The sequence below is a fragment of the Salmo salar genome, chromosome ssa14 (assembly GCF_905237065.1).
Source record: "Salmo salar chromosome ssa14, Ssal_v3.1, whole genome shotgun sequence".
In the NCBI taxonomy this organism is placed as follows: Eukaryota; Metazoa; Chordata; class Actinopteri; order Salmoniformes; family Salmonidae; genus Salmo; species Salmo salar.
Genome location: NC_059455.1, coordinates 37326097 through 37344390, shown reverse-complemented (window position 1 = coordinate 37344390; position 18294 = coordinate 37326097). Strand labels below are relative to the sequence as shown.

Below are 18294 nucleotides of genomic sequence, written 5' to 3'. Positions count from 1 at the left end.
ACTCACCAATATCAGCTTTACTATTATAAAAGTTTAATTACCTTTTGTTGTCTTCGTCAGAATGCACTCCCAGGACTGCTACTTCAATAACAAATGTTGGTTTGGTCCAAAATAATCCATCGTTATATCCGAATAGCGGCGTTTTGTTCGTGCGTCCCAGACACTATCTGAAATGGTAAATCAGGGTCGCGCGCATGGCACAATTCGTGACAAAAAAAATCTAAATATTCCATTACCGTACTTCGAAGCATGTCAACCGCTGTTTAAAATCCATTTTTATGCAATTTTTCTCGTAAAAAGCGATAATATTCCGACCAGGAATCTCCTTTTAGCTAAACTGAGGAAAGTAAACAAAGCTTTCGGTCGATGCGGGCACGAGCCTGAGTCTCACAGTACTGTAACCAGCCACTACCCAAACGCGCTACTTTGTTTCAGCCAGAGCCTGCAAAGCCACGATTCAGCTTTTTACCGCCTTCTGAGACCCTATGGCAGCCGTAGGAAGTGTCACGGGACAGCTAAGATCCTCACTCTTCAATAAACAGAGACAAGAAGAACGACACCTTGTCAGACAGGCCACTTCCTGCCTGAAACCTTGTCAGGTTTTTGCCTGCCAAATGAGTTCTGTTATACTCACAGACACCATTCAAACAGTTTTAGAAACTTTGGAGTGTTTTCTATCCATATGTAATAAGTATATGCATATTCTAGTTACTGGGTAGGAGTGGTAACCAGATTAAATCGGGTATGTATTTTATCCAGCCGTGAAAATACTGCCCCCTAGCCATAACAGGTTAAAGTGGCTAGTGATACATTTTTTACATCCAATTTTTAATTATTAAAGTGGCTAGAGATTTAAGTCAGTATGTTGGCAGCAGCCACTGATATTAGTGATGGCTGTTTAACAGTCTGATGGCCTTGAGATAGAAGCTGTTTTTCAGTCTCTCGGTCCGAGCTTTGATGCACCTGTACTGACCTCGCCTTCTGGATGATAGCGGGGTGAACAGGCAGTGGCTCGGGTGGTTGTTGTCCTTGATTATCTTTTTGGCCTTCCTGTGACATCGGGTGGTGTAAGTGTCCTGGAGGGCAGGTAGTTTTCCCCCGGTAATACGTTGTGCAGACCTCACTACCCTCTGGAGAGCCTTACGGTTGTGGGCGGAGCAGTTGCCGTACCAGGCGGGGATACAGCCCGACAGGATGCTCTCGATTGTGCATCTGTAAAGGTTTGTGAGTGTTTTCGGTGACAAGCCAAATTTCTTCAGCCTCCTGAGGTTGAAGAGGCGCTGTTGCGCCTTCTTCACCACGCTGTCTGTATGGTGGACCATTTCAGTTTGTCCGTGATGTGTACGCCGAGGAACTTAAAACTTTCCAGGCGTGCATGGCCACGCAGTCATGGGTGAACGGGGAGTACAGGAGAGGGCTGAGAACGCACCCTTGTGGGGCCCCAGTGTTGAGGATCAGCGGGGTGGAGATGTTGTTTCCTACCCTCACCACCTGGGGCGGCCCGTCAGAAAATCCAAGACCCCGTTGCACAGGGCGGGGTTGAGACCCAGGGTCTCAAGCTTAATGACGAGTTTGGAGGGTACTATGATGTTAAACGCTGAGCTGTAATCAATGAACAGCATTCTTACATAGGTATTCCTCTTGTCCAGATGGGTTAGGGCAGTGTGCAGTGTGATTGCAATTGCGTTGTCTGTGGACCTATTGGGGCGGTAAGCAAATTGGAGTGGGTTTAGGGGGTAGGGTAAGGTGGAGGTGATATGATTCTTGACTGGTCTCTCAAAGCACTTCATGATTACGGAAGTGAGTGCTACGGGGCGATAGTCATTTAGCTCAGTTACCTTAGCTTTCTTGGGAACAGGAACAATAGTGGCCCTCTTGAAGCATGTGGGCACAGCAGACTGGGATAGGGATTGATTGAATATGTCCGTAAACACGCCAGCCAGCTGGTCTGCGCATGCTCTGAGGATGCGGCTAGGGATGCCGTCTGGGCTGGCAGCCTTGCGAGGGTTAACGCGTTTAAATGTTTTACTCACGTTGGCCGCGGTGACGGAGAGCCTGCAGTTTTTGTTAGCGGGCCGTGTCAGTGGCACTGTATTGTCCTCAAAGCGAGCAAAGAAGATGTTTAATTTGTCTAGGAGCAAGACGTCGGTGTCCGCAATGGGGCTTGTTTTCCTTTTGTAATCCGTGATTGACTGTAGACCCTACCACATACCTCGTGTCTGAGCCGTTGAATTGCGACTGCTTTGTCTCTATACTGACGCTTAGCTTGTTTGATTGCCTTGCGGAGGGAATAGCTACACTGTTTGTATTCGGTCATGTTTCTGGTCACCTTGCCATGATTAAAAGCAGTGGTTAACGCTTTCTGTTTTGCGCGAATGCTGCCATCAATCCACGGTTTCTGGTTGGGGAAGGTTTTAATAGTCACCGTGGGTACAACATCACTGATGCACTAGCTAATAAACTCGCTCACTGAATCAGCGTATACATCAATGTTGTTGTCTGAGGCTATCCGGAACATATCCCAGGCCACGTGATCGAAGAAATCTTGAAGCGTGGAATCCGATTGGTCGGACCAGCGTCGACCAGACACGAGCACGAGCTTATCATGTTTAAGTTTCTGTCTATATGCTGGGAGCAACAAAATGGAGCCGTGGTCAGATTTGCCAAAAGGAGGGCTTTGTATGCATCGCGGAAGTTAGAGTAGCAATGATCCAGAATGCTTCCAGCCCGGGTCGTGCAATCGATATACTGATCAAATTTAGGGAGCCTTGTTTTCAGATTAGTTTTGTGAAAAAACCCCAGCTACAATAAATGCAGCCTCAGGATATATCGTTTCCAGTTTACATAGAGTCCAATGCAGTTCTTTCAGGGCCGACGAGGTGTCTGTTTGGGGGGTGTACAAGGCTGTGATTATAATCGAAGAGAATTCTCTTGGTAGATAATGCGGTCGGCATTTGATTGTAAGGAATTCTAGATCAGATGAACAACAGGATTTGAGTTCCTGTATGTTGTTAAGATCACACCACGATCACACCACAACTTTGCTCTTATATCCAATAGTTCTTCCCGGCTGTATGTAATACAACTTTAGATTTCCTGGGGTAACAATGTAAGAAATAATACATAAAAAAACAAAATACTGCATAGTTTCCTAAGAACGCGAAGTGAGGCGACCATCTCTGTCGGCGCCATCTCTGGTCAGCTGGTCACGTGCAGGAACCCATACAATGAGTTATTGCTTTCATGCTTCTTGGTTTTTGAAGAATGTATGCATTTTCTACATGTGAATGAATGTTTTTAAATCTTGTAATTTTCTTTTAAGTTGAGAGGACTCTCAAAATGGGGGCATGTGAGAGCAAAATTGCAAGATCATGTTATAATGCTGTAATTGCATCAAATGGTTGTTTTATAGAATAGAGGGTTCTTATAACTCTATTGTGTCTGTGTGAACTGAAAGTGGGCCTCTGGGAGATTCAACACTGACAGGAGATTTACGATTTCGTTGGGTGATACCGCATTCCAGAGCATTAGTTAATGTTTCTGTACTCGGGTACCAGGGGGAGATGGCTCATGTATGGAGTTGGGGGGCCAGACCCTGGTCTCTACACAATGAGGAAAGATACTGTCTGCTGTGAATTATAACTATCTTTCATACAAATCTTAACCTTGTGACCCATTCCATACATATTTTGTTTGTCATGTAGACTGAAGGAGGATGGACTTTGCTATAAAATGCTGTGGCTCAAACCAGCTTGTTGAGTTCTCAGTGATCACCTCCAGGGGTGATTACCGACCAGCTCCATTACTGCACTAATTAAATAATTACGTTTGATTGTTTTGAAGAAATCTAAAAGTCTCTCCTTTTGATTACAATAATTCCACCACACGAGAAAAACAGAAAGAGCGTGAGCAAGAGAAACAGAGAGAAACAGAGAAGACAATGGACTTCATTAACTATAACCTAAGAGGCATCTCAACAGTCTAAAATGGCTTCCTCTCCTTCATCGGCACTGATGTGAAAGAACTGTACTAGGTTTGGGGTAAAACGTCACTTACGTGTCTGTATCCAGGGAGAAGTAGTCGTAGAGTTTGACTATTCTGGGATGGTCCAGCTGTTTGTGTATCCGGTATTCTCTACAGGCATGCCTGGGACAGGAAACAATATTGTGTGTAAGCAAGTGTGGTCAAATAACGTTTAAAACTTGGATGTAAACTTGGTTGTAAATTCTGTGTCTCATACTTATGGTAGTTCTCCTTCTTCTCCTCTCTCCAGTTCTTGTTGAGTTGGTGGATTTTAACGGCTGCGTAGCGCTGCTCAAACAGGTCAAAGGCCTGAAAACACAGAACACACATCAGACAAACACTCACAAGCACAGGTACAGTATGGATCTAGAATCTCTTAATAATCATTCACAAGCACATACCAGTAGTCAATCCATACCTTATAGACTTCACTGAAGCCTCCTCTGCCTAGCAGATACAGCAGCAGGTACCTCTCATTCAGAGTGGGGTGGTCTTTAAACCTGACAGACAGACAGATAGACTGAACAGGCTGCTTCCTATAGCATAAAGGGATAGTTTACCCACATAACACCTAGAAGAGCTGTGGCTCAGTCGGTGGAGCATGGCACTTGCAATGCCAAGGGCCGTGGGTTCGATTCCCGCTTGGGCCATCCATATATAAAATGTATACACACATGACTAAGTTGCTTTGGATAAATGTGTCTGCTAAATGGCATATATTATTATCTTATGAATACCTAGAAAGTATGAACTGGGCAGTCAGCCACACTACAGCTACTGGCCTACGGATAGCTAGGCACTAGGGATGGGTTTTGAACCAGGAGACAGTGCTGGGGTCAGGACTTCTATATGATTCCGTCTTCCTGTCCGGTACTTACGATGAGCTGTCCTCATTGTTGATCCTCTTCAGCTCTCGGATATGGAGGTTCCTCACCCTCTCCAACCTCTCCAGCTCTGCCTGGATCTCAGCCTCCTCCTGAGAGACAGTCAACCACATCACTCAGACAGTCAATCGTATTCATTTTGGGATTCGGACAATAGTACTTTTAACAAACATGTTTGTGTTCAAAGTGAAACCAACCTTCTTCAGGTGTCCCAGGCGAAGCTTGAAGATCTCCTCCTGCTCATGATACTCAGCCAGAGTCAACCTAAACAAAAGAACGGTTATAAACGTCACTGGACCAACAAAAAAGTGTGTGTATCCATCTGCCCGTGCACATGCATGCCTGTATGTACAAGTGTGTGTGTCCCTCAGTGTGTGTGTGTGTACTCACATCTGAGGCAGGGAGGGTTTGAGGAAGGGGTCGGGGTCATTGCCGTTTACAACCTTGGCTTTGCGTTGTTTGGGTTCGGAGGTGGTTGCTAAGGAGAGGGAGGGGGAGGAGGAGGGGTTGGGAGGCTTCCTTTTGGCTAGCAGCTTCCTCTGACGCTCGATCTCCTCTCTCTGCTGGTTGATACCCTCCTGCTGCCTACACACACACACACAGAGAGAGAGACAGAGAGAGAGAGAGAGAGAGAGAGAGAGAGAGAGAGAGAGAGAGAGAGAGTGTGTGTGGGGGGGGTTATAAAGTGTTATAGCAGGTCATAAGAAAGTAATCACACATAACAGGTCATAGGAAAGTCATATCACACATAACAGGTCATAGGAAATGTTATCGTTTCATTATGCTCTGGAGAGCAGACCCTATTATATGTGGGTTTGTGAAGTGTGTGTATTCTCACTTGACAAGGTTCTGGAATGCATATCCGTCGGTCCACTGTTCAGTGTAGGAGGCTCCATGTCGTACAGTGGTGAAGTGACCCAGTCTGAGACGGTCCTGCATGCTCTTCTCTCTGCACGACTGCTTCTCCTGGGTGCTCTACATACACACACATAGACGCCAGTTACACACACACACAATCAATCGCACATGGGCTTCTGTCAGTAACAGACATCGACACGAACAAAACAATACCTTCTCTATGAGTAGTTTCTTGCTCATTGTGATGCATTTGTTCAGTCTCTCCTTGTATTTCTCCAGGAGTTTCTGCTGTTCATCAATCTGTCTCCTCAGGTCACAGTTGGCCTGGAGGGAAAACAATACATGTATCAACGCACAACAGAACACAACCTCTACCCATCACCTGTAGTACCCTCACTAGTACAACCTCTACCCATCACCTATAGTACCCTCACTAGTACAACCTCTACCCATCACCTATAGTACCCTCACTAGTACAACCTCTACCCATCACCTGTAGTACCCTCACTAGTACAACCTCTACCCATCACCTGTAGTACCCTCACTAGTACAACTTCTACCCATCACCTGTAGTACCCTCACTAGTACAACCTCTACCCATCACCTGTAGTACCCTCACTAGTACAAACTCTACCCATCACCTGTAGTACCCTAACTAGCACCTAAACTCACCCTAAGCAGGTCATCTATGCGTCCCTCTTTCTTCTCCAGGTCCAGACTCTTGTTGCTCTCCAGAGCAGCCAGTTTCAGACCTGTCAACTCTGTCTGGAGAGAGACATGAGAGGAGAAGGTGAGAAGAAAGTGTGACAGGTGTGAGGAGCGTAAAGAGATGCGATAAGAGTTTGAGGAAAGAGAGTGTGCAAGTCTTACCTGAACACACTTGCTGGAGGAGGCTTTGTGGTTCATCAGGTGATCTCCGAAACACAGACTGGTAGGAGAGGAGCTGTTCTGTCTGATCTACAGAGAGACAACACACATACAACACTGTTATAAACAAGGTGATGAAACACACACCAAAGCCCAAAAAAGGTCCTACCACGTGTGTATACGCACGTTAGAGCCCGGTGCAGAGTGAGCACCGTGGTGGGAGTTCTGTGGTGAACGGAGAAACTGGGGTAGAGCCCTCACCGGACTGGAGCCACTCCCCCCCTGGAACTACACACAGGAAACAGCAGGGTGAGGAACAGGAAGTGACATCACATACATATTGCCCAGCAATACACTATGAAAGTCCCACCTACTTCTTGGATCATGCCCCATACTGTTTTTGAATGCGTTCATTTAAGATATATGTACAAATATATTTGTATTTGTGGATTAATTTTGTTCTACCTAATGGCTTTCATTAAAGTTTTCCATTCTCCCAAGTGACGCAGCGGTCTAATGCTTCCAACACACTGACAGCGTCGTTGCGCAAAATAGTACGCAGCATCATCTGGATAAGTATGCAACAAAAGTTCAAGATTCACCTTCTTCTACCATTTCTGTCAAGCCATCTACACATACAGTTTGACGCATACATTCGATAAATCCAACGTTTGCACCACAACGAACGCACTGCGACTACCTCTGCAACGCTGCAAGGCAAACGCAGCGTTTCATTGGAAATGAATGTAATTCTGGTGTACCAAAATGCAATGACGCTGTTGGTGTGTTCGAAGTGTAAGGCGCTAGAGCCGCCACTACAGACCCGGGTTCGATCCCAGGCTGTCTTGCAGCTGGCCGTGACCAGGAGACCCATGAGGCAGCGCACAATTGGCCAAGCGTCGTCCGGGTTAGGGCAGGGTTTGGCTGGCCGGGATGTCCTTGCCCATCGCGCTCTAGTGACTCCTGTGGCGGGCCGGGCGCAATGCAAGCTGACCTAAGTCGCTAGTTGTACTGTGTTTCCTCCAACCAATTGGTGCAGCTGGCTTACGGGTTAAGCGGGTAGTGTGTCAAGAAGCAGTGCGGCTTGGTTGGATTGTGTTTCGGAGGACGCACTCGACCTTCGCCTCTCCCGAGTCCATACGGGAGTTGCAGCGATGGGACAAGACTAACTACCAATTGGATATCACAAAATTGGGGAGAAAAAGGGGTAAAAAGTAACAACATTTTTAAATATATATTTTTTATATACATATACAACACATACATATATAATACAAAAATCTCAAAATAAAACGAGAAATAGAAATATATATAATTATAATAATAATAAAGGGTTACCATTACGTTTTATTTTTCATTATGGAAAACCTTAAAGGCATTGGGTAGAAGTAAATAATCCACTAATAGGAATATAATTTTACATGCATCTTAAATGACTGCTTTCTCAAATATTTGAGGACATACATAAATTTGAGGATAAATTTGTGGAATCCCATTCTTAAAACAGAAAGGGACATGATCCAGGAAGTAGATGGGACTTTCATAGCGTATAGAAGAATGCCTCAAGTTGGGAAATTCACAATGTCAACCAATCACAAGCATCACACCACGACCCAATCACCAATCATCTCACTTAACCTAACATAGCAGGCGTAGAAAGATGCCTGAGCCGAGTCCCTACTTCCATTTTTCAGGGGAAATGGAAGTTAGATTGAAAATACTGTATCCCTGAAAACAGCATGTTAGCGTTTTCTGGCAACTCCACATAAGATGTCTAGTGAGATGCAGCCTGCGAGTCAAGACCAACCAGCTTGGCCCATGGAAGGCTTACATTTAGTATAACTTACACAGAGAGAACACAAAGTGCATATAAATAACGAGTCTGGAACAACTACATAATACGACACTCACATCAAAGTAGTCACTGATCTTGGGCCCCCGTGTGGAAGTCTTCCCTGTGGTAGAGGAGAACACAGAGCAGATACCGTGGGTTAGCAACGCATTAGCACAGATACAGGAGGTTAGCACAGCCCAGGGACCTTACAACAGAATGTAACAACGACACTGTGTCACCTTGTTTAACGGAGAGTGACATTCAGAATATACACTACATGACCAAAGGTATGTGGACACCTGCTTGTCGAACATCTCATTCCAAAATCATGGGCATTAATATGGAGTTGGTTCCCCCTTTGATGCTAAAACAGCCTCCAGTTTTCTGGGAAGGTTTTCCACTAGATGTTGGAACATTTCTGCGGAGACTTGCTTCCATTCAGCCACAAGAGCATTAGTGAGGTCGGGCAATGATGTTGGGTAATTAGGCCTGGCTCGCAGTCAATGTTCCAATTGATGCCAAAGGAGTCCGATGGGGTTGAGGTCAGGGCTCTGTGCAGGCCACTCAAGTTCTTCCACACCGATCTCGACAAACAATTTCTGTATGGACCTCGCTTTGTGCATGAGGGCATTGTCATGCTGAAACAGGAAAGGGCCTTCTTCAAACTGTTGCCACAAAGTTGGAAGGACAGAACCGTCTAGAATGTCGTTGTATGCTGTAGCGTTAAGATTTCCCTTCACTGGAACTAAGGGGTCTAGCCCGAATCATGAAAAATAGCCCCCAGACCATTATTCCTACTCCACCAAACTTTACAGTTGGCACTATGCATTGGGGCAGTTAGCTTTCTCCTAGCATCCGCCAAACCATGATTAGTCCATCGGACAGCCAGATGGTTAAGTATGATTCATCACGCCAGAGAACACGTTTCCACTGCTCCAGAGTCCAATGGCGGAGAGCTTTACGCCACTCCAGCTGACGCTTGGCATTGCATATGGTAATCTTAGGCTTGTGTGTGTGTGCAGCTGCTAGGCCATAGAAACCCATTTCATGAAGCTCCCGACGAACAGTTCTTGTGCTGACGTTGCTTCCAGAGGCAGTTTGGAACTCGGTAGTGAGGGTTGCAACCAACGACAGACAATTTTTACACGCTATGAGCTTCAGCGGTCCCGTTCTGTGAGCTTGTGTGGCCTACCACTTCGCGGCTGAACCCTTGTTGCATCTAGATGTTTCCACTTCAGAATAACAGCACTTAAGAGTTGACCGGGGCAGCTCTAGCAGGGCAGAAATTTAACGGACAGACTTGTTGGAAAGGTGGCATCCTATGATGGTGCCACGTTGAAAGTCACTGAGCTCTTCAGTAAGGCCATTCTACTGCCAATGTTTGTCTATGGAGATTGCATGGCTGTGTGTTCGATTTTAAACACCTTTCAGCAACAGGTGTGGCTGAAATAGCCTAATCCACTAATTTTGAAGAGGTGTCCACTCAGTTGTTTAACTGAGTGATACCATGTGATATTCAATATACCTTGTTTAACAGAGTGATACCATGTGATATTCAATATACCTTGTTTAACAGAGTGATACCATGTGATATTCAATATACCTTGTTTAACAGAGTGATACCATGTGATATTCAATATACCTTGTTTAACAGAGTGAAACCATGTGATATTCAATATACCTTGTTTAACAGAGTGATACCATGTGATATTCAATATACCTTGTTTAACAGAGTGAAACCATGTGATATTCAATATACCTTGTTTAACAGAGTGATACCATGTGATATTCAATATACCTTGTTTAACAGAGTGATACCATGTGATATTCAATATACATTGTTTAACAGAGTGAAACCATGTGATATTCAATATACCTTGTTTAACAGAGTGAAACCATGTGATATTCAATATACCTTGTTTAACAGAGTGAAACCATGTGATATTCAATATACCTTGTTTAACAGAGTGAAACCATGTGATATTCAGAATATACATTGTCTAATGGAACGGCCCACCACAGACAGGGAGCTTTCGAGTGAGTGACTTTGAAATGAAAATAAATCAAGTACCAAGGAGAATCCAAAATCCCTTCAGGTCCTGACCAGATCATTTCACCCCTGTTTATAATGACTGTTGTTTTTAGTTTTATTTTATTGAAACATGTATTTATTTTTGACAGGGAGTCAGGTTGAGACCAAGGTCTCTTTTACAAATGAGCCCTGTAATTACAAAGACACACACATCACATACAAATATAAAATGCAAGACAGGATTACAAAACACAATCATAGAAAACAGGTACAGTGCCTTAAGAAAGTATTCATACCCTTTGATTTATTTCACATTTTGTTGTGCCTGAATACAAAATGGATTAAATAGATTTTTCTCCTCACCCATCTAGACCCCATAATGACAAAGTGAAAACATGTTTAGAAACTTCAGCGAATGTATTGAAAATAGGGTGGCAGGTAGCCTAGTGGTTAGAGCGTTGGACTAGTACCCAAAAGGTTGCAAGATCGAATCCCAGAGCTGACAAGGTAAAAATCTGTCATTCTGCCCCTGAACAAGGCAGTTAACCCACTGTTCCTAGGCTGTCATTGAAAATAAGAACGTGTTCTTAACTGACTTGCCTAGTTAAATGAAAATATAAATGAAATACAGAAATATCTTATTTACATAAGTATTCACAACCCTGAGTCAATACACGCTAGAATCATCTTTGGCAGCGACTACAGCTGTGAGTCTTTCTGGGTAAGTCTAAGAGCTTTGCACACCTGGATTGTACAATATTTGCATATTATTCTTTTTAACAGTCAAGCTCTTGTCAAGTTGGTTATTGATCATTGCTAGACAGCCATTTTCAAGTCTTGCCATAGATTTTAAAGCATATTTAGTCAAAAGTGTAACTAGGCTATTCAGAGTTGTTTTGGATTTGCCTTAAATATAATGCTTTGAATTCATGACAAAGTTTGTTTCTTTGCCAAATTTCTTCAAATTTTAATGCCTTGTTGCAAGGGGTGTGCATACTTTCTGAAAGCACTGTATGTATGTGTCATACCCTGGCTGTTCTCCGATTGGATGTCAGCTTTCCGCTTCCTTCCTCTGGGCGACTCAGAGTGCTTCTTCTCAGGGGTCTGAGAATAAACAAATAGTAAATCACTTTTCTGACATTCGCGTGTCCCCTTAGGAAGAGAGTGTATGAATGTGTGAGTGTGTGTGTGTGGGGGGGGGGGGTAGGACAGTAGGAAGGAAGAGTACGTACAGAATATGCAGGAGAACTCCCCCTCTTCATATCAGAGTTCTAGGGAGAGAAAGATACATTAAAAAGAGAGTGAGGAGAGGGTGAGACAGGGGTGGAGGAAAGAGAGCGAGGACAGTTGAAAGAGAAAGATTGAGGTGGGTCATGCAAGGACAAACAAAGATATCATTCAGTCTCCTGATTAACTGTCCATGGTTCCAAAAATGTAAATGGCTACATAGACAAAATGCCTGCCTTCCTTGTCTCCACTCATACAAAATGGCGGCTTTTCTTTAAACAGCGAGTAAGCCACCTGTGTGTCGGTGATATGGTGTGACATCTAATCACTGAAACTAGGCCAGCACCGTCCCTCACTGACATCGTCTCTGCATAGTGTGTGTGTCTCACCTCTGACTCTTTGTCGCTGGAAGAGCCGAGACTGCCATAGCTGTGGTTGGAGCACTCGTTGGCCAGACCCTGGACATACAGACAAGTCAGACATAAATGTTTAAGAGTGTGTGTAATGTGTGATTTTCATGTGCTTGCCTTTTAAAAAGCTTTGAGTAAAAACTTGCACGTGTGCGTTATAGTATTTATGTGTGAGATAGTAATTGCGTAATAACGGGTGTGTCTGTCACCTTGGCCCCGCCGCTGGCACTGCTTCCTACGGTGTTGCCGCTTACCGCACCCATGAACCTGGCCTCCAGAAGCTCCTGCCTGCGAGGGTCCAGGCTGTGCAGCTCCTCCATGGGGCCTAAACACAACATAAGACAAGGCTACATATGGCTATGTAAGAATACAGCAAACTGTATCCGACTGTCTCGCACTACTATCCACTTCAAATATGTGCACATCAGATAAGTGCAAACGGTTTGAGTGCAGTGCACTTCACCAGTCCCACATCAACTTAGCCTATCTGCATTTAGTGAACACATTATGGACAGCACCAAGCTATAGCACTTACAGTACCAGTCAAAAGGGCACACCTATTCATTCAAGGGTTTTTATTTATTTTTTACAATTTTCTACATTGTAGAATAATAGTGAAGACAAGAAAACTATGAAATAACACATATGGAATCATGTAGTAACCAAAAAAAGCATCAAACAAATCATAATATATTTCATATTTGAGATTCTTCAAAGTAGCCACCCTTTGCCTTGATGAGTTTTGCACACTCTTGGCATTCTCTCAACCAGCTTCATGAGGTAGTCACCTGGAATGCATTTCAATGAACAGGTGTCCCTTGTTAAAAGTTAATTTGTGGAATTTCTTTCCTTCTTAATGCGTTTGAGCCAATCAGTTGTGTTGTGACAAGGTAGAGTTGGTATACAGAAAATAGCCCTATTTGGTAAAAGACCAAGTCTATATTATGGCAAAAACAGCTCAAATAAGTAGAGAAACGACAGCCCATCATTACTTTAAGACATGAAGGTCAGTCAATCCGGAACATTTCAAGAACTTTGAAAGTTTCTTCAAGTGCAGTTGCAAGCGCTATGATGAAACTGGCTCTCATGAGGACCGCCACAGGAAAGGACGACCCAGAGTTACCTCTGCTGCAGAGGATAAGTTTATTAGAGTTACCAGCCTCAGAAAATGCAGCCCAAATAAATACTTCAGAGTTCAAGTAACAGACACATCTCAACAGCAACTGTTCAGAGGAGACTGTGTGAATCAGGCCTTCATGGTCAAATTCCTGCAAAGAAACTACTAAAGAACACCAATAAGACTTGCTTGGGCCAAGAAACGTGAGCAATGGACATTAGACCGGTGGAAATCTGTCCATAGATTTTTGGTTCCAACCGCCATGTCTTTGTGAGAGGCAGAGTAGGAGAAAGGATCTCCGCATGTGTGGTTCCCAAAGTGAAGCATGGAGGAGGAGGATTGATGGTGCTTTGCTGGTGACACTGTCAGTGATTTATTTAGAATTCAAGGCACACTTAACCAGCATGGCTACCACAGCATTCTGTAGCGGTACGCCATCACATCTGGTTTGCGCTTAGTGGGACTATCATTTGTTTTTCAAAAGGACAATGACCCAACACACCTCCAGGCTGTAAGGGCTATGTAACCAAGAAGGAGAGTGATGGAGTGCTGCATCAGATGACCTGGCCTCCACATTCACCCAACCTCATCCCAATTGAGATGGTTTGGGATGAGTTGGAGCGCAGAGTGAAGGAAAAGCAGCCAACAAGTGTTCAGCATATGGGAACTCCTTCAAGACTGTTGGAAAAGCATTCCAGGTGAAGCTGGTTGAGAGAATGCCAAAAGTGTGCAAAGCTGTCATCAAAGCAAAGGGTTGCTACTTTGAAGAATCTCAAATATATTTTGATTTGTTTAACACTTTCTTGGTTACTACATGATTCCATGTGTCATTTCATAGTTTTGATGTCTTCACTATTATTCTACAATGTAGAAAATAGTCAAAATAAAGAAAAATCCTTGAATGAGTAGGTGTCCAAACTTTTGACTGGTACTGTATGTATGTATCAGGTGTCAACAGTATGTTAGACTGTATGACCAATACGACCTAGCAGTCAGTATTGGGTACTGGACTAGACAAGCACATTAGCTCCGATTCAACAGCTGAGCTGTGGGCCTGAACTTCAACTCAAATAGTTAACTTTGCCTTCCTGAATCACCAAAACACACAACATGGAATGTCTGACACTGACACACACACCAGACAACAGTAATAAAGCATTGACAACTGACAAGCACTAAATATGTCCACAGGAATACCACACCCAGGCCTCATCTTGACCCCAGTCCAGCAGGAAGCCATAGTTACACTATTATTACAATCCCAATTGGAATATTTTGCAACAGTAACAATTGTGACACACTAATATACTAAAGTAACGTGAGCCTCTGTGACAAACTTCCGTTCCGATGGCATCAGAGTCACAGGCTTTAGTTCTGTTGCATTACAGCAACATTCTTGTTCTGATGTTGAAGTGATCAGAATATAGGCCTAAACTTCTTTGTTTGGCAAAGAACAAGGCATTTGAATTCATCATAACTCAGTGGATTCGCATGGACCTGCAGTAGCATTGCTGTTCGACGGAAGACTAAAGGCAACTAGCTACCCACAGCTGTTTATCAGAGGTCTCGGCAACACCGCTAGCTAACTACATAAACAACAATGCCTTGGCCATCTGTCGGTCCAGCGGTCTAGACTGCTCTCAGTCCTACTTGTTTTCCACTCAATCGGCCTGCTCCTGTCTGAATATTCCATCGCTATTGTTCTACTGTAGCTGAGTGCTGACACCTTTATAGCGAGGTAACGTTAGCTAGCTACTGTACTGACTGTAACTGACAAGGTTCGGCCATCAATTCGCGGCATCCATTGACATCCATATTTCCGTCGAATTGGGGCGATATAACTGGAAACAGTATCCATTTCCCATCGAACAGACTTCAACGAATGACATCGTTGCTGAATTTACCTTCCTTGGTCTTGGTGGTCGCCGTTATGTGTTGATGAGAAATCGTTAGGGACGAGGATAGCTGCGACCAAGATGGCGTCGCCTCCAAACTTCCACCACCACTTCCACTGTTACTTTGGACACTCATGAAGCCACTTTACTAGTGAGAGAGCAGACACACGGGCGTCCGTGCAAATCCGAAATCCCAAAAGTGCATCCACCATCAGGCAACTGCTACATAGTCACGGAAATCAATCTAATTTTTACCATTTTTTGTAAACATTTATATTTCAGTAAGCTCTGCAGTGCGTATGCGTCTTGAAGTAGCATGCTAGGATAAAATCTAACCTTTGCATCGATCGAGCGGCTGTCAGCATCAGTTCGCGAACAGCGCTCCAATCCTGGAATAGGCTATCGCGAGGTTAGCGCCATAGCAATATATCAGTAGAACCGATATCCAATTAGACGGTTCGAAGAATGTATGGTCAATCATTATCATCTCAAAATTCTGTGCCACATTTCAATAACGTGTATTTAAATGACAATTTCTATTGTTCAGCCATGTTGGATGATGTACCAATTTACAGATCAGCTACCAGAAATGTACCACCTAAAAAATGCATGGGTCAAAATATCTACTAAGCCTATATCTATGATTGGCGCGCACCTCGCTCGTGCTGTGGATGAGATGATGCGAAAACAATGAAGCGACACCCCAAAAATGGCCGTAAGTCACACAAGTTCATTTCTCCTCACACGAACAAAATATTAAATGAAATCGTAAAGGAAAAATTACATAACTACAATTTATTTTCTTTACAATTTTGTTCGTATAAATATATGAATGCCTTTAGGTCTACACATCCATTGAAAAACGGCTTCTGACAACAGGCATTTTCAGATGTCAGGATTTGTTTGCAAAGACTGTTCACTTAGTGTGTGTGGGCTGTGTGCATGGTTGAATTCCCCTACACACTGGCAAGTTGAAAACATGCGTATTGTTGTATTGGCCTATATTAAAAATGAATCTTGTAAAAAAAGAAGTGAACATGATTGATGAAGGAGGACAATGTTATGATCTACAGATGGAGAAAATGCTTTGTTCCAAATCTGGTGCAATGCATCAGCCAGCTAGGTCTATATGTTATGTTGTTGTGGTGAAGCTTTTGTGACGTCACTGTGGAATTCACACACACACACACACACACACACACACACACACACACACACACACACACACACACACACACACACACACACACACACACACACACACCTTTATTTGGATGTGTTTGTGTTGGTCATTGGGTGACTTAACTCTTTATACCCAAATGGAGCCGACAGGCGAAGGCAGGTTAATGGCAGACTGATGTGTGTATTTTCTATCATTTCTGATATTCGGGGCTCATCTGTAAAAGCGAACTTGGTCTCAGTATGACTCCCTGATGAAATAAAGGTTAAATAACATAACAACAGACTCACTGTGGGTTCCACTGACGAGCTCTCCCTGTAACAGATTAGTCTATATGATTCTGACAGCACAAAGTTATCATAGAGAATGGTTAAGATGATCATCACACACACACTCACTATTGTGTATTTATTATTACTTCTATTATTACTTATCTATTATTTCTCTATTTTCTTTCTCTCTGCATTGTTGGGAAGGGCCCGTAAGCATTTCACTGTTAGTCTATACCTGTTGTTTACGAAGCATGTGACGAATAAATGTGATTTGTTTTGACTCTTGCACCTACAGTAGGTCTGAGGGTGGAGGATAAGCATGAGATGATTTACAATCACTAAACCCACTGTTTTATGACAATGAATACATTATATCAGCAGGCTTGAATGAAACAATGTGTGGATATTTCATATTTAATATTTTTTTCTCTGAACGGGAGCTTGTTTGTTGGAAGGTTTGATATATTTGATGGAGAGTCTGTGTTTGTTCCAGGTAAGTTACATCAGGAAATATGTTGTATTTGGATGAGAAAGCAAGTGAGGTACACATATACACACACACACACACACACGATATGTACCTGCTCCTGGTAACCTGATTTTTAAGTCATGAGATGAGTTTCCATGGTAACTGTTACAGAGTGATACCCCTTTACAGGCATTGTTACAGAGTGATAGCCCTTTACAGGCATTGTTACAGAGTGATAGCCCTTTACAGGCATTATTACACAGAGTGATATACCTTTACAGGCATTGTTACAGAGTGATATACCTTTACAGGCATTGTTACAGAGTGATATACCTTTACAGGCATTGTCACAGAGCGATAGCCCTTTACAGGCATTGTTACAGAGTGATAGCCCTTTACAGGCATTATTACGGAGCAATAGCCCTTTACAGGCATTGTTACAGAGTGATAGCCCTTTACAGGCATTGTTATAGAGGAAGAGGAATATTTAATAAGTACAGTAGAGTGAACAGAAACGCACACAATCCTATTCTCTTCCCATCCACACACAAAGAGCCCAAAATAAAATTACAGTTCATGTTGTGTAAACAGGATTATAAACTGGGTGGTTCAAGCCCTGAATGCTGATTGGCTGACAGCAGTGATATATCGGACCGTATACCACGGGTATGACAAAACATTTATTTTTTCTCTTCTAATTACGTTGGTAACCAGTTTATAATAGCAATAACTCACCTCAAGGGTTTGTGGTATATGGCCAATATACCACGGCTAAGGGCTGTTCTTGTGCATGACGCAATGCAGATTGCCTGGATACAGCCCTTAGCCATGTTGTATTGACAATAGACCACAAACCCCAGAGGTGACTTATTACATTTGATTTATTACATTTCTTTTTAGTCTTCTAATTACGTTGGTAACCAGTTTATAATAGCAATAAGTCACCTCGGGGGCTTTTGCCAAAGCAGCAGCTACTATTCCTGGGTTCCAAACGCAATAAGGCACTTATATCACACATAAAACAAAATATAAAACAGTAGTCGGGGTATATTGGCCATATACCACATCCCCTCAGGCCTTATTTCTTAAATAACCCATTCCCTATAGAAATGTAGTTAATTAATGGAGAGAGAGGGGGAGAGAGAGAATAGACTACTGCATACTGCCATGTAATAAGAACCAGAGCCAGGGCATTCCAAGAGCTTTACATGTCTGCCGGTCTATAA

At 43.4% G+C, this 18294-nt stretch overlaps 1 protein-coding gene across 3 annotated transcripts in view; it reads right to left on the bottom strand.

Annotated features, from left to right (window-relative positions):
* The window catches only part of LOC106569493 (serine/threonine-protein kinase tousled-like 1-B), a 31056-nt gene extending 15322 nt beyond the window's left edge, over window positions 1-15734 (bottom strand). The window contains exons 1-17 of one of the 3 annotated variants that reach the window (XM_045694321.1): window positions 15484-15734; window positions 12345-12460; window positions 12115-12183; window positions 11731-11769; window positions 11527-11602; window positions 8544-8587; window positions 6819-6920; window positions 6636-6722; window positions 6438-6530; window positions 5979-6089; window positions 5746-5882; window positions 5298-5492; window positions 5105-5171; window positions 4902-4999; window positions 4442-4523; window positions 4241-4332; window positions 4057-4146 (exon numbers count right to left, since the gene is read on the bottom strand). In XM_045694321.1, the coding sequence (XP_045550277.1) occupies window positions 4057-4146; window positions 4241-4332; window positions 4442-4523; window positions 4902-4999; window positions 5105-5171; window positions 5298-5492; window positions 5746-5882; window positions 5979-6089; window positions 6438-6530; window positions 6636-6722; window positions 6819-6920; window positions 8544-8587; window positions 11527-11602; window positions 11731-11769; window positions 12115-12183; window positions 12345-12455 (1493 nt within the window). In that variant the 5' untranslated portion in view covers window positions 12456-12460; window positions 15484-15734. Of the gene's footprint in view, window positions 1-4056; window positions 4147-4240; window positions 4333-4441; window positions 4524-4901; window positions 5000-5104; window positions 5172-5297; window positions 5493-5745; window positions 5883-5978; window positions 6090-6437; window positions 6531-6635; window positions 6723-6818; window positions 6921-8543; window positions 8588-11526; window positions 11603-11730; window positions 11770-12114; window positions 12184-12344; window positions 12461-15156 lie in introns of all 3 variants that reach the window. The other 2 variants (XM_045694319.1, XM_045694320.1) reach the window with 2 other exon arrangements.
* Window positions 15735-18294: the final 2560 nt, after the last annotated feature.